Source organism: Nannobrachium achirus, assembly GCF_963921795.1.
Source record: "Nannobrachium achirus genome assembly, chromosome: 4".
NCBI classification, from domain to species: Eukaryota; Metazoa; Chordata; class Actinopteri; order Myctophiformes; family Myctophidae; genus Nannobrachium; species Nannobrachium achirus.
Genome location: NC_137813.1, coordinates 44,592,189 through 44,605,862, shown reverse-complemented (window position 1 = coordinate 44,605,862; position 13,674 = coordinate 44,592,189). Strand labels below are relative to the sequence as shown.

General features: G+C 41.8%; 1 protein-coding gene across 1 annotated transcript; it reads left to right on the top strand.

Annotated features, from left to right (window-relative positions):
- Nucleotides 1-3,017: 3,017 nt before the first annotated feature.
- On the top strand, nt 3,018-13,404 carry cdc37 (cell division cycle 37 homolog). The gene is made up of 8 exons (XM_080723965.1): nt 3,018-3,352; nt 4,111-4,392; nt 5,654-5,759; nt 5,908-6,023; nt 6,252-6,374; nt 7,176-7,358; nt 11,597-11,668; nt 12,739-13,404. The coding sequence occupies exons 1-8, from the start codon at nt 3,245-3,247 to the stop codon at nt 12,868-12,870; spliced, it is 1,122 nt and encodes a 373-aa protein (XP_080580091.1). The 5' UTR covers nt 3,018-3,244; the 3' UTR covers nt 12,871-13,404.
- Nucleotides 13,405-13,674: the final 270 nt, after the last annotated feature.

The following is a 13,674-nucleotide window of genomic DNA, read 5'->3' as shown; positions in this document are numbered from 1 at the left end:
GCAACATAAGTTTTTTTCAGAAAATTGTTATGATTTAGAACTAGAAGACATTTGTAGAATGTGCCTATCAGTGGTAAGGACCCCCAAAATGTGTTTTTGGCTGTGGACCCCCATCTCAAAATATTTTGTTCCACGGATGGACCCCTATTGCAAACCTTTTTTTTCCAGGGACCCCCAGAAGCACAGATTTGATTTTAGTCTAATCTGCATCTAGTTTAAGGCCACAGACCCGTTGGGAAACGAGTCTGGGGCGACTTTGAAAGAGGGCGACTTTTCTGGCATTCGTTGCTCACACCACATCGATAGGCTGCCAGGGCTTTGCCCCCCCCCCCCCCCCCCCACCCACCTAGAAAGTCTCCTGATTGTTCACAGTCTAATGTTGGCAGGTATGTCAGTGATAATGGATGTGCGTGGATTATGCAAATACTTGTTATGTAATGGTGTTGTTATGCCCAAAGGCTATTATCTAGTACATGGCATGTATCCATCCTAATTGCACTTAATGTGAGTTCATTTCCTCCAATAGCGCATAGTCATTTTGTCCTTTCGTATTTTATTGTCCAGCTATGAGCAATATGGGTAGGCTACCATTAATACTATGACCTGACATGCACTTACTAAATTCCCTGCGGAGCATAGGCCATTGATGAAACTCCTCTATCGTCTTCGGTGTTGTGCCCTCTGCTCCAGTTGCCATGACAGCCCTTGCACCTTCATCTCCTGCTCTGTGGTACTTCTCCAGGTGGCTCTAGCCTAGGCCATCCTCTATTCCTCCTGTCTCGCGAGTTCACATGTTAGAGCATGTTTTGTGACTGATCTATTGTGTCTTTGAAGTGTGTGACCTATCCAGTTCCATGACCTGACATACAGACGGCTCTAATAATCTATATATGGAAATTGTAACGCACAATATGAAAAGTTCTGAAAATGTGACGACTGTAGCAGAATGGATCGGTTCTGGCAGATATGACATCACATCATAAGTGGATGAAGTTGATATAGTTGTACGTACTGTATTGACTGTAGGCTACTTGGTATAATATTTTGCTATAAATGTACATTGTATATATGTTACAGTATGTTTGGGTAACTCAGGACGTTCATTGTAAGAGCGCTTGTTTCGTTCACCACACACTAATCACCACCAGATGGTGACGACAGCCCATAGACAGCCATTCACTAGTGCAGGCGCTGACGTCACTCGTTTGCGACTCCCTTTCTTTATTTACTAGCCTAGCTGGGCGGTGTTTAGCCATTAGCTTAGCCATTAGCTTAGCCATTAGCTTACTATGAGCGTTTATCTTGGGCTTGCCCAGGCCTTACGGCCTGGGCATAAATATAACGATTGCATTCACCACGGCTTCGTAACTCGCGCTGGCCCGCTCTTCGCGGCCACTCGCGCCTGCGGCGCTCGGGGGCGAAGAGCAGGACCAAGGCCCGCTGGCCTTCGCGCCGCTTGCAATGTCGTGGACAATCGATGGGCTCCGCCTGGAGGACGTTGTTGTGGGCGACCGCTTGTTCCGCCCCGTGCGGCACCGCGAGTGCTCCGTTTCTCGGCCGTCCTGTTTCTCTAACATCCGGTGACATATACATATGTCTAGCATTGATATTTGATAACCAGCTATATTTGCAATGCTCTGGAAGCCCTTCTACTATTGAATAGAAAATTAAATGTGTATTGATATAAATAAGTGCACCTGTATTTGTCGAGTGGTGCGGTCAAGCAGCAGCAAGCATTTCCACTTCTGAAATGGGAGGGGATTCAGCTGTTCAAACCTGATTTCCAAAATGTAAATAAGATTTATAGTTTATGAGAATGCTTGCTTCTCGGTCGATTCAGACTCTTGGCCTTAATGGCATAGGCAGAGTTTTTCCATAATTTCCAGCAATGCAACAAATTGTAATCCTATTACATTAAATGGCTTGAAGACATTTGAGGGGACCAGGTTTCATTATTGCATCTGACTTGGACTTGAACGATTTGGATCTTTTCTAGGTTGTGTCTAGACTATCCATTTTATCCATGCTAGTGTAACTCTCCATCTTCATTTACTTATTATTAACCATTTTTGAAAAATAGAAATGAAAAAGTTCTATATTCTAGTGGAACTGTTAAGCAAATAGCTGATAGCTACAATATCACAATGCGTCCAAATGTTACATGTTGTGATCTACTATTGTCAGAATATTTTGAAATGTTTTGAACATTTGAAAATGTTTGACTCAAGTTTTAAAGTAATATTGATGGAATTTGACGACCATTAATTATTTGTGAGACAAAGATTTCATAATGCGGTTCTCCCCAGGGGTCCTTGAGGGAGTTCCAGGGTCCCCAGCTAAATGAAAGTTAGGAGGAACCAAATGGACCCTTATTGGGTATGTTTTTTGATTGAGTATTTTATTAGACAAAAGTGGAGAGTATAGTCAATACATAAAAGAATGTAGTACAGTACAAGTACAGTTAAACACCCTGCCTAAAAGGAGCATCCCAATTAAGTCCTTTTACAGTCTTTTTTTACGTCGGAAGTCCTTGGCATTCATCTCATGGATAGCTAAAAAAAAAAAACACACATTCTAATATCATCACAGTTATTATGTACAGTTTCTTGTTTACAAACATTGAGACTAAATGCACAGGTGACTGTATCATGTAATCAATTCCGTCCAATCCCCAAACTTGTTGTTTTGGGGAGCGCTGGTTTCATTCTATACTCTATGGTTTCATTGGCTAATTTTGGTACCGACCCTCAGTGTGACGTGGACAAGCAAGTGTCAAACTGGGGGCCCTTGGAATTTAAATGGTTGAGAATCACTGCTTGAGCCGTAAAAATCTTTTTTAATGGGGGTCCCTGGCATATCTTTTCAAATTCGGGTCCGCGGGCTAATAAGTGCCATTTTGGGGGTCCTTGACATGAAAAAGATTGAGAACCACAGCCCTACGTCGGCTACGTGAATTTAGTACGTGAGTGAATACGGATGTCGATGACGTATTGACGTCGAGGCGGAAATCTGCTGCTAGAATTCTCCAGAAACTAGTAGTAGATGCGAAACTGGTCTGCAAAGAAAGTGCTGCTTTTGGCAGGATAGAGCAGGCCTCTGTGTTGGCATCAAATACATGTCAAAGGGCCTTTCTCGCCGCCGCCATTACACACATTTAATCTGTATTTACGTTTACACCGCTAACGTAGTCGGAACATTCTCGCAAGCTAAACGTTATCTGCGTTAGCAGCCTGCTAGCATCATCATGTCCAGAATAGACTACAGCGTGTGGGACCACATTGAGGTCTCAGATGATGAAGACGACACGCATCCAAACATCGACACACCCAGCCTTTTCAGATGGAGACACCAGGTACAGTAACGGGTTGTTCTAGTTTATTATTGTTTAACTTATGAGCAATCTAGTCAGCGACACGAGCAACTTAAAAGACCAGTTAGCTAGGTTGCTAACGTTGGCTAACTTCATCATGTATAATCAGTGGTTTTCAACCTTTTTCATATCAAGGTCCATTATTAATTCGGCATTTGAGCCACGGACCACCGTTTGGTGAGATTTAGCCTCAGATCCAAGTTGGATACGATTTTGTCCACAATTCCATGCTGTATTGATGTGGTACCATAGGAGAGATAACAGGCACACGATGCTCAAAATAATTCTTCTACATTCTCTAATTGTGTAGACTTCTTATAAATCAAGTAATGCTGAATTGCAACAAGAATTTTACTCTTGAGAGCGTAAAATTAAACCAAAGGGTTCACTTTACAGTTACACTCTCAAGAGTTAAAGATCTACAAGTGTCATTTAGCTAGGGACCACTGGTGGCCCATGGACCACTGGTTGGTAATCACTGAAATAGAAAGTTGATGAAATATAGTCAACCATATAGTCCTATCAGTTGCATGACAAACCTGGACAATGGGAAATTGTATGTAATACAGGGAGTGTGAGGGAATTGATGGAAATTGTCACAAATATTTATATAGCCCATATACATATTTTAACCCAAACAATATAAGATGTTCAGGCTTAGCCTGAAGGGGTGCATAGTACACTTCATCAGGCCTGTATCTATTTAGATGTGCCTGATGTCTTCTCATGCTCTTCTGCAGGCACGTGTGGAGCGAATGGATGAGTTTCAAAAGAAGACTGAGGATTTAGAGAAGGCAGTTGCTGATTCCAAGCGTAAGCTGGCAGATGCACAGAAGAAAACACGGGAGCTCGCCAACTCTGCGACGGATGACGCCAAAGCGGAGTTGAGCAAGGCACAGGCCGAGGAGAAGAGACTGAAAAAAGAGGAACGGGAATGCGAGAAGAAACTGGATGAGCATGTGCGGGAAGAGAAGAAGATGCCATGGAACGTGGACACGCTCAGCAAGGAGGGATTCAGCAAGGTGAGACGGCTCGTGAGCTGTTTTAGTGACCAACCTTTTTGTGATCCGATACGATATTCTAGATGGGGGGGCTATCACCGATACATATATAAATAAACACGCCTTTTACTCTTATTAGCCGGGGATCCAGTCTCTCAAAATGGGAGAGGACCTGTGATGTTCTGCCGCACTTTTTATTTCTGTTTTATCTATTAGTTTGGTCATTAAGGTCCACAGAATGAGAGGCCTGCTCTGCCGGAAACATCGCGAAAAAAAGTTATTGCCATTTGTATATTCACTGTCCCATTGACTCCACTACAATATATTATAAAAAAGAAAACATTTGCTTTAAGTAGCATGTGAGGGGTCAAACTGGAGAGTTTTCATGATTCTGAATCCATTGCAAGCATTTAATTTGCACAAAAAAACATTCCTTGGGCTAGAAAACGGACCAAACAAAGTGTGAAAAGTGATGAGTCATCACTTTTTACAGTCATCACAGTGATGAGTCGTCACTTTTCACAGTTCTGTTGGTTAGTTTTCTAGCCCAAGGAATGTTTTTGTTTTTTTCAAATGCTTGCAATGGATTCAGAATCATGAAAACTCTCCAGTTTGACCCCTCACATGCTACTTAAAGCATTTTCTTTCTTTTTTATAATATTTCCTTTCCTGTGTAGTGGAGTCAATGGGACAGTGAATATACAAATGGCCATAACTTTCTTTCGCGATGTTTCCGGCAGAGCAGGCCTCTCATTCTGTGGACCTTAATGACCAAACTAATAGATAAAACAGAAATAAAAAGTGCGGCAGAACATCACAGGTTAAAACTTATTCCTTGAGCTTTTGGGCATGTGGATCCCCAACTATATGTGGATTGTGTAAAGATTTTGCACCAAGATGATAATGAAAAGGTAAAGTGACAGTCGTACTACAGTACAGATTCAGACTGCTTTCTTAAACCGATGTCTTTATTAAAGAACCACAGATTTCCAATCTGCAGTGCTCTAACTGGTCTGGAGTTTCATTTCTTTCCAAAAGCCCTTGAATATGATTAAGGATTACTGTGATTATGCTAAGCTCACATTTCATAGCGCACAAACCATACTTGTAACTTTCACTAGCCCCTAAAGAAAAAGTCATATCAATTATATTGGTCATATCGGTGCATACCGATATGGCCAAAAAGTCCATGTCACTACAATGTTACTACTATGTTTGCAAGGTTTAAGCTGCTATAGCAGTGTAGTGCTTAATGCCATTCTCACATGATACCCTCTTGTAGAGCGTTGTCAATGTCAAGCCAGACGCCAGTGAGGAGACCGAAGAGCAGAAAGAAGAAAAGCATAAAACCTTTGTGGAGAAGTATGAGAAGGATATCAAGCATTTTGGTAAGAACCATTGCCCATCGTTGGTGTCTCATTAATTATTGTTGCATGTCAGACTCAGAGGCATCGTCCCATCCTTTACTACATGATGAAGGGCTTTAATACTGTAGCTAAGAGTAGTGAGGATCTATCAGTGTTCGTTTTGCTGCAGGCATGATGCGACGTTGGGATGACAGCCAGAAGTACCTTTCTGACAACTCTCATTTAGTATGTGAGGAGACTGCAAACTACCTGGTCATCATGTGCATCGACCTTGAAGTTGAGGAGGTAAAAGTGCTTTAATAAATCATTTCTGCTGTCTAACCAAGGCACACACTAAAATGTTTATATCATACATAGGCTTTAGCTGTGGCAGCAAAAAAATAAGTGATCTAACTAAAATACATGCTTGCCTGGTGCTTCTCCTCTTTATTTCAATGGCACAATACATTTTCACAGTCACTGTCTGTCATTGTAAACTAAATTCTGAGAATGTCCCCATTGCTGCTTTTATAGAAACACGCATTGATGGAGCAAGTGGCTCATCAGACTATAGTCATGCAGTTCATTTTGGAGCTGGCCAAAAGCTTAAAGGTGGACCCCCGTGGCTGTTTCCGTCAATTCTTTGCCAAGATAAAGGTGAGTGTGTCTGTTTCTTTTTGTGCAATGTTTTCAAATGAGAGGTTTTTGGTGTTGACATTTTAGTGGTGACTTAGAAATGGAACATACGTCAATTTGTTTTACAAACCACCAGCCCCAAGTCTGTGTGTTTTATTTTTTTAACTTTTGTATTGAGTCGAACATGACCCCGGATACCAGGCCTGCATTCTCCTATCCTAGGGAATTCTGATGTGAAAAGGGTTAGATATATTGTGGCTGGGAGCCTGGGACATTGACTATATGGACCTCGGAGGAGCTGTAAAAGAAAAGGAACACCACAGACGGACTCTACTATTCTACTTAAGCCTGGAAACCAGACGAATCTGCCATTGCAAAAAAGAAAAAAATGCCCTTGACATATTAGTCTGGTGGTTGCATGTCTCCATTCCGACATGTCTCCATTCCGACATGTCTCCATTACGACACTAACCCTATACCTAACCCTAAACCTAACCTCTATGGAGGTGTTGCCACTCCGACAATAAGAAGTCAATGTTGTGGTGGTGGCGACATGTCGGAATGGAGAGCGCCCCCCTAGTCTGGTCATGGCAGGCTAGTTCCACTCAATCACAGTTTAGCCATTCTGAGCGAGTGATTTACTCACTCATTCTGTCGACTCTTTCCAATGTGAGTTTCTCCGTCGGGCTACTGACACTAGACTAAGTAGAATAGAAACGTGAAATACAACCGCATCATGGTATATGAAGCCATAGACAAATTGCTCCATTATTTAGCACAAAAACAACTTCCCAACTAAGTGATATACTGTATCCCCCATAGACTGCAGATCAGCAGTATCAGGATGCTTTCAATGAAGAGCTGGAGTCCTTCAAAGAGCGGGTACGCGGTAGGGCTAAGATCCGTATCGAGAAGGCCATGAAGGAGTACGAGGAAGAGGAACGGCAAAAGCGCCTTGGACCTGGAGGCCTGGATCCTGTAGATGTTTACGAGTCCCTACCAGAAGTAAGTCCTTACTATTACCATACCTTCACTTAAACCCTATACTTAGTTGACTGGTTTTTAACAAAAATAACCAACCTGCAAGCTCACAACCGGTCACAAACTCACACTGCAAACTTAAGTATTAGATTAATATTAATATTATTAATTACAGAGGTCGGAAGTGGTTTCTTAAAAAAAGTGAGATAACTTTGAATTTGTATGGGTTTAACTTTGAATCCTCTGACCTTTGTTGTCGCTGCATGTACTGTCATGTACTACTCCTATGGGCTGGGGTGGTACTAGCCACCAACGTGGTACCTGTCAGTGGGGAATGTTGAGCAGGAGGAGTAGGAACAAGGCTGCATCCTCCCAGTGGGGGCTCCTCACTGGCAGGTGAGCCAATAGGGTGCAACAGCAGTAGCAAGCAGTGGGAGGAATATCGCATAATGACTGAATTGGAAGAAAAAAAGGGGCCACACAATGGCTAAATTGGCATGGTGTAGTCCAAAATAAGCATGTTTAGCCATTTAGTTATTTCAGAAAGAACATAGGTATGGGAAGTGATAAGATGTTATTGATACAAATGCCATTGGTGTTTCTGCTTATCAGTCTGATTCACGAAATGTGGATAACACTATATATGGAGATAGTCCAGTCCATCATGTCATATGGGACTACCGTCATAGAAAGTAGCCATTGTTAGGCCGGAGTCATTGGCTGTCTAAACATGGAGATGTGGATTACACTATATATGGAGATAGTCTAGTCCAATATGTCATATGGGACTACTGTCATAGACAGTAGCCATTGTTAATCCGGAGTCAATTGCTGACTGTCTGTACAGGAAGTGATGTCACATGACATACTTTTTATGCCCATATATGAGTCCTAACATGGAGATGTGGATAACACTATATATGGAGATAGTCTAGTCCAATATGTCATATGGAACTACCGTCATAGACAGTAGCCATTATTAGGTCGGAGTCAATAAAGTTCATTGCCGCGTGAACATGGAGCAGTATCCCCAGCCACCCATGTCCATGCCCACATGCTCCCATGTTCCAGGGGAGACTGTCGACGAACGTGATGTCACATGACATACTTTTTATGCCCATATATGAGTCCTAACATGGAGATGTGGATAACACTATATATGGAGATGTGACTACAAAGACTGATGTACGTGGTTTTCAGAGTGGAAAGGGAAGATTATTTAATTTTACCATTGCCGATGAAAGTGGAAAGAAGATCCAGATCACTGCGTTCAACACGGAGGCTGACTCTTTCTTCCCTCTAGTGGAGCAGGACAATACATACCGTATCTCCAATGCAACTCTCAAGAAATCTAACGCAATCTATGCCAGCGTGAACGAGTACGAGATTATACTGACCCGTAACAGCAATGTCGTGCTCTGTGTTAGCAGCACAATGATCAGTACCTTCGTACCCATCAGTGAGATAGAGAAAAAAGACCCAAACAGCCTTATTGACGTGATTGGAATTTGCAAGAGTGTTGAACCAGTGTCAGAAAAGAAAACTAAAGAGGGCGTCAAGATCTGCAAGAGAGACTTCCAGTTAATGGACGACAGTGGTAAAGAGATAACATTCACCCTGTGGGAAGATAAAGCAAGGAAGTTTGATGGGACAAGTCAAGCCATTGTCGCAGTGAGATCAGCAAAGGTGTCAGATTTTGGAGGCCGATCTCTGAGTATGTCATACAACTCAACTATCATGGTCAATCCAGATATAACAGAAGCGACTAGGCTTAAAAAATGGTACAAAAAACAAGGAAAAGTCTTCATCACTGAATCCCTGACAAATTCACAGAATGTCGTGATCAACTGGAAATCCCTGAGCGAGATGAAAAATGCACCAGAAGAAGAGGGAGAATGGGAGAAATACTATGAAGTAACAGCAAAGGTTGCTGACATTGAACAGGACATATATGAAGCGTGTACCACTGACAGATGCAACAGGAAACTTAGAGACCTGGAAAAGGGATCCTACTATTGTCCCAAATGCGAAAAGACCTCTCCAAACGTTAAATACAGACTTCGGCTGAAGGTAAAAATTGAAGAATCTGGAGATGTTCAATGGGTGACATGCTTCCACGAAACAGCTGAGGTACTGCTGGGTCACAACATGACCCAGGAATCACTGAAAAATTTCAAAGAGAATGACAAAATTGCATTTGAAGACATATTGAATAAAGTAATCTCAACAAGTCATGTCTTCATAATCAAAGTCAAGGTGACAACATACCAAAATGAGAAACAAATGAACCACCCAGTACTGAGAATCAACTGCTGCTCTGGAACACAGGGTAGTGTTCCAAACATCTAGGCTGATAATCCAGCTTTTGCAGCGTCACAGGTTCAAGTCCTGACTTGCGACCTCAAGTCCCCATCTCTTCCTGTACGGGGCGGCTACACAAGACTAAGAAATACAAAAAAAAAGAGAAGGATACACAAGACTAAGAAAGACAAAAAAAGAGAAGAATAAAAAAGAAAAAAAGAAAGGAGGATAAAGATACCAAAAGGAGAGAGAAGAAAGGGTGGATGAGGTACAATGTGCGGTATCCTCCTCTGATCTGATACGGGCGACTGGACTTAGATCACCTATGAAAGGATGTCCATGAAAGAATGTCCATCCACCTGGAGAAAAGAAAATGTAACAAGGAGGTGGCAACGGGGCGGCCAGATAAAGTTATTAGGCCTGGATCCAACTTTAAGTCGACGCACATGATTCCAGAAGTGTATGTGTCCTTCTGTACCACGCAAACTCCACACAGAAAGGCCCTATCGCTCACACCCTAGGTTCGGTTGGCGATAGGGCCTTTCTGTGTGGAGTTTGCATGTTCTCCCCGTGTCTCCTAGGGTTGATACCCTCACAAAAACATGAACAAACTCCCCCCAGAATGACAACTAGAATCGTCAGAGAAACGCTGTGGTTGGCCAGATTGTCAAGAATTGGCGCGACCTCGCCCTTTAGGGCGAGGTTGCATGTCACCCTGAGGTCGCATTCCACCCTCGGGTGTCTTACTAGTACTATCAGTTAAACAGTAATTTTTATTGTGTGTGTTGTCGTTGGGGCGGTACCTTTTGTGACGCCTGCCCTGTAGCACCCTGTAGACAATTTGCCTTCCGGTGTGTTCCAAGATTTCTAGCAGAAGTCTGCGTTTAACGGACGTTACGTCATGCGGTGCGGGTCTGTTTACATTCCCCAGCGAAAAAACTAAAATAGATTGTAGCTCTTAACTCACTCTTAATAGGTGTAACATTGCTTGAATCAATGTTTTTGTTTGTATATTGTTTATTGCGAGCGCAACCGACGGAGCAGGAGACGTAGACCAGAGTTAATTTCGTGCAGGGAATACGTTTGCAGGAACACCGCACCGTGAAAAAAATACAGCTTCCGGTGAAATTCCTACGGCGGAAGTTGAACGCTTTCTGCCTTCTATTGTCACCAGGCTTTTAAGCCTGGCTACGCGAGGCTAGCCCTGTAGGCAGCTGCCACATTACAATGCTGCATATTGCTTCATGATTGCTGCCTTATACTGTACAAGTAACACAGGGAAACTTGAACTTCAAGAAGCTGAGAATCTGTGATGGCTGAGACTGGCATGGGACTTTCATGTCCAAACAAAGTCTTTTTGCAGAATAAACTTTTTTAATCATATTTTAATTTTTCATCGATCAAAAACATTATGACTAAGGCAACTATGTAATATGCAGTATGCACAATGACACACAGTACAGAAGATGTAATAGATTGTGACAGCATGTAGGAAATAGATTTTTCCTTCTGGCGAGAGTGGCGGATGATCTCCATAATTTAATTACCAAAGACTGCATTTACCCACCTATGGCTATACAGATTTCCTGTAGCAGTTTCATGACAACAAATGCAGTCCTCTGGCGGGTGTTAATTTGGGACTATGAGTGATTCACAGTCATCCGTCCAACAATTAATAACCATTAAAGTTGGAAATCTCATTTAAAACAATCAAAATTAGCATCCCTAGCAGCCACAATCTGAAAGGTGGCAACCCTGCATTGGCGTTGCTTTGACTACTGACTACTGATACTGATACAGATTGCTGGTGCCTTAAAAATGACATGTTTTGATGTAAAATGTATTTACATTTTCGTTCAAGTGCTGATACCTGCAGAAACCCTGGCTAACTATCTGTTTTTGCAAGTTCAATTTTAAACAGTCCCAATAATCCTTGTTATTTTGTTTATTTTTATTTGCAGGAGATGCGGAAATGTTTTGATGATAAAGACATCGGATTGTTACAGGACGTGATCAGCAAAATGGACCCAACGGTAAGTTAGATTTGTTTGTCTGGTTTTATTCATCTTATGTGGGAGTGGCTGATGATGGCACTGTTTATTTCAGAATAAAGTATCTGTAATTGCCTGTATCTAGTTAAATGGTAATCAGATGAAGACATAGAGGAAAGTTACATAGTGCAGCTTTAACACAGTTAGGGCACGGTCACACCCCACTTTGATTCTACCTATGAGGGCGGATTCTGCCAATGCATTTTAACCCATTTATTTTATAAATATACTTTAACTATTGAAAAATAGCAGATATACAAGCTCACAGCGGTGCCGCGCTGCGAGCTTGTAGATCTGCTATTTTTGAAAAATCGTGAAAATTAGAATGTTGACCCGATTCTATAAGTGCCTTTTGAATCCTTCAAAGATTTTTTGAAAAACCTATATGTTTCTATGTCAGCAATCTGGCTAGCCATTGTCAAAGAAAAGGTCCTTTTCACTTAACTGGAGCTCAGTTAGTCTGTTCTTGAGAAACTACTATGTCATTGGTGCTCAAACCTTTTCATGTAAAGGACCCCAAAATGATATGTATTTGGCCAGGGACGCCCATCTCAAAATATTTAGTTCCAGGGACCACCCAGAAGCAAAATTTGAGTTACAAAGATTCACTTTGAAAATACATATATTCAAAGATTTGCACACATTTTCATGACTCAAAAATAGCAGATCTACAAGCTCGCAGCGCGGCACTCGGTGCTGCGCTGTGAGCTTGTATATCTGCTATTTTTCACTGGTTAAAGCATTCAATAATTCTAGGCCTAAATTTAATGGGAATGGAGCGGTTTTCTGCCATTTGTGGAAAAAACGATTCTGATATACAGTATGCTAGCTACACTAAGCACATGAACTATCGAGATAATTATCTAGTGTACAAAAATGTTATTCCAGTTAATAAATGATGGAGACTATTAAATCAAGTTTGATCACGAGTTTCAATCCCCGGTCTTACATTTTGCAATTACCTTTCTGCACCGGGAGAGGACATAAAACGTAATGGATGATTGCAGCTTCAAATAGCTCAGCTAATGAATGTTGTTATTCTGTGCTCTTAGGAGGCCAAGATCCACATGAAGAAGTGCATAGAATCAGGGCTCTGGGTCCCCAACTCCAGGGAAGGAGACAAAGACGAAGATGGCGCCTACGAGGAGGTGAAACAGGACGCGGACGAAAATAAAAATGAATGACCAACACTGTTTTTACGATGACTTGTTTTCGCAAATGTACTCACTGTATTGCTAATCCCTATTATGTATGACTAGTTTGTTGCCAGAAACATGGGGAAAAAAGATGACTTATCTAAGACATTTAGGCGTAAGTTAAAGGACGTCATCAAATGTGTTTAAGTGCGCAACCATGTTGCGTCAGCGTCACTTGCTTGGACATGAAATGGCGTTTCCTGTTAAACCTTTCTGCTTCGGGCCTCAGTAAAAATGTATTCGTATGATATGATGCTCTGTATGTTTTTTGGGGTCTGTGCATGTCAGTGCATATGGGTGGTAATTGCCTCCATGAGTTTTAGATCTTTAGTTTAGCCTTTTATTTTGGTATGTCATTTAATCATGTTGTTCTTTTTGATCTTTGAATATCTCGATCATAATCATATTTAAATGGTGTATAATTTCCCATGGTTGTATTACTCAGTCAAGTTCCCTTTTTTTATTTTTTACTGTATATCCGGGATGATGCATAGCATAAATAAATTACCTTGCATATTTGCTTCCATATAAACACAATCTTTGAAAGATCGTTCAAGCTCGTCTTACCCATGAATGATGAACCATGAAAATCCAAGACATGGTAATTTGTATTAAATCGGCCAGCAGGTGTCCCCGATGTTCTAAAATTGATAAGAGATGTTATTGTTCGTCTGCCTGTTTACATAGCCTACCATGAACTGAGGCACACACTAGTTGGATGGCCGCGCGCGCGTGTGTGTGTGCGCGCGCACGTGCGTGCGCATTTTCTCATGCAAGCACCAGTTAAAGTTA

What these genes read in the sequence shown, in the direction of transcription:
- cdc37 (XM_080723965.1), top strand. Translation starts at nt 3,245, where the DNA reads ATGTCCAGAATAGACTACAGCGTGTGGGACCACATTGAGGTCTCAGAT. An exon ending in TTTTCAGATGGAGACACCAG is followed by an intron (nt 3,353 to 4,110) that starts GTACAGTAACGG and finishes GCTCTTCTGCAG; the next exon opens with GCACGTGTGGAGCGAATGGA. An exon ending in TCGACCTTGAAGTTGAGGAG is followed by an intron (nt 6,024 to 6,251) that starts GTAAAAGTGCTT and finishes CTGCTTTTATAG; the next exon opens with AAACACGCATTGATGGAGCA.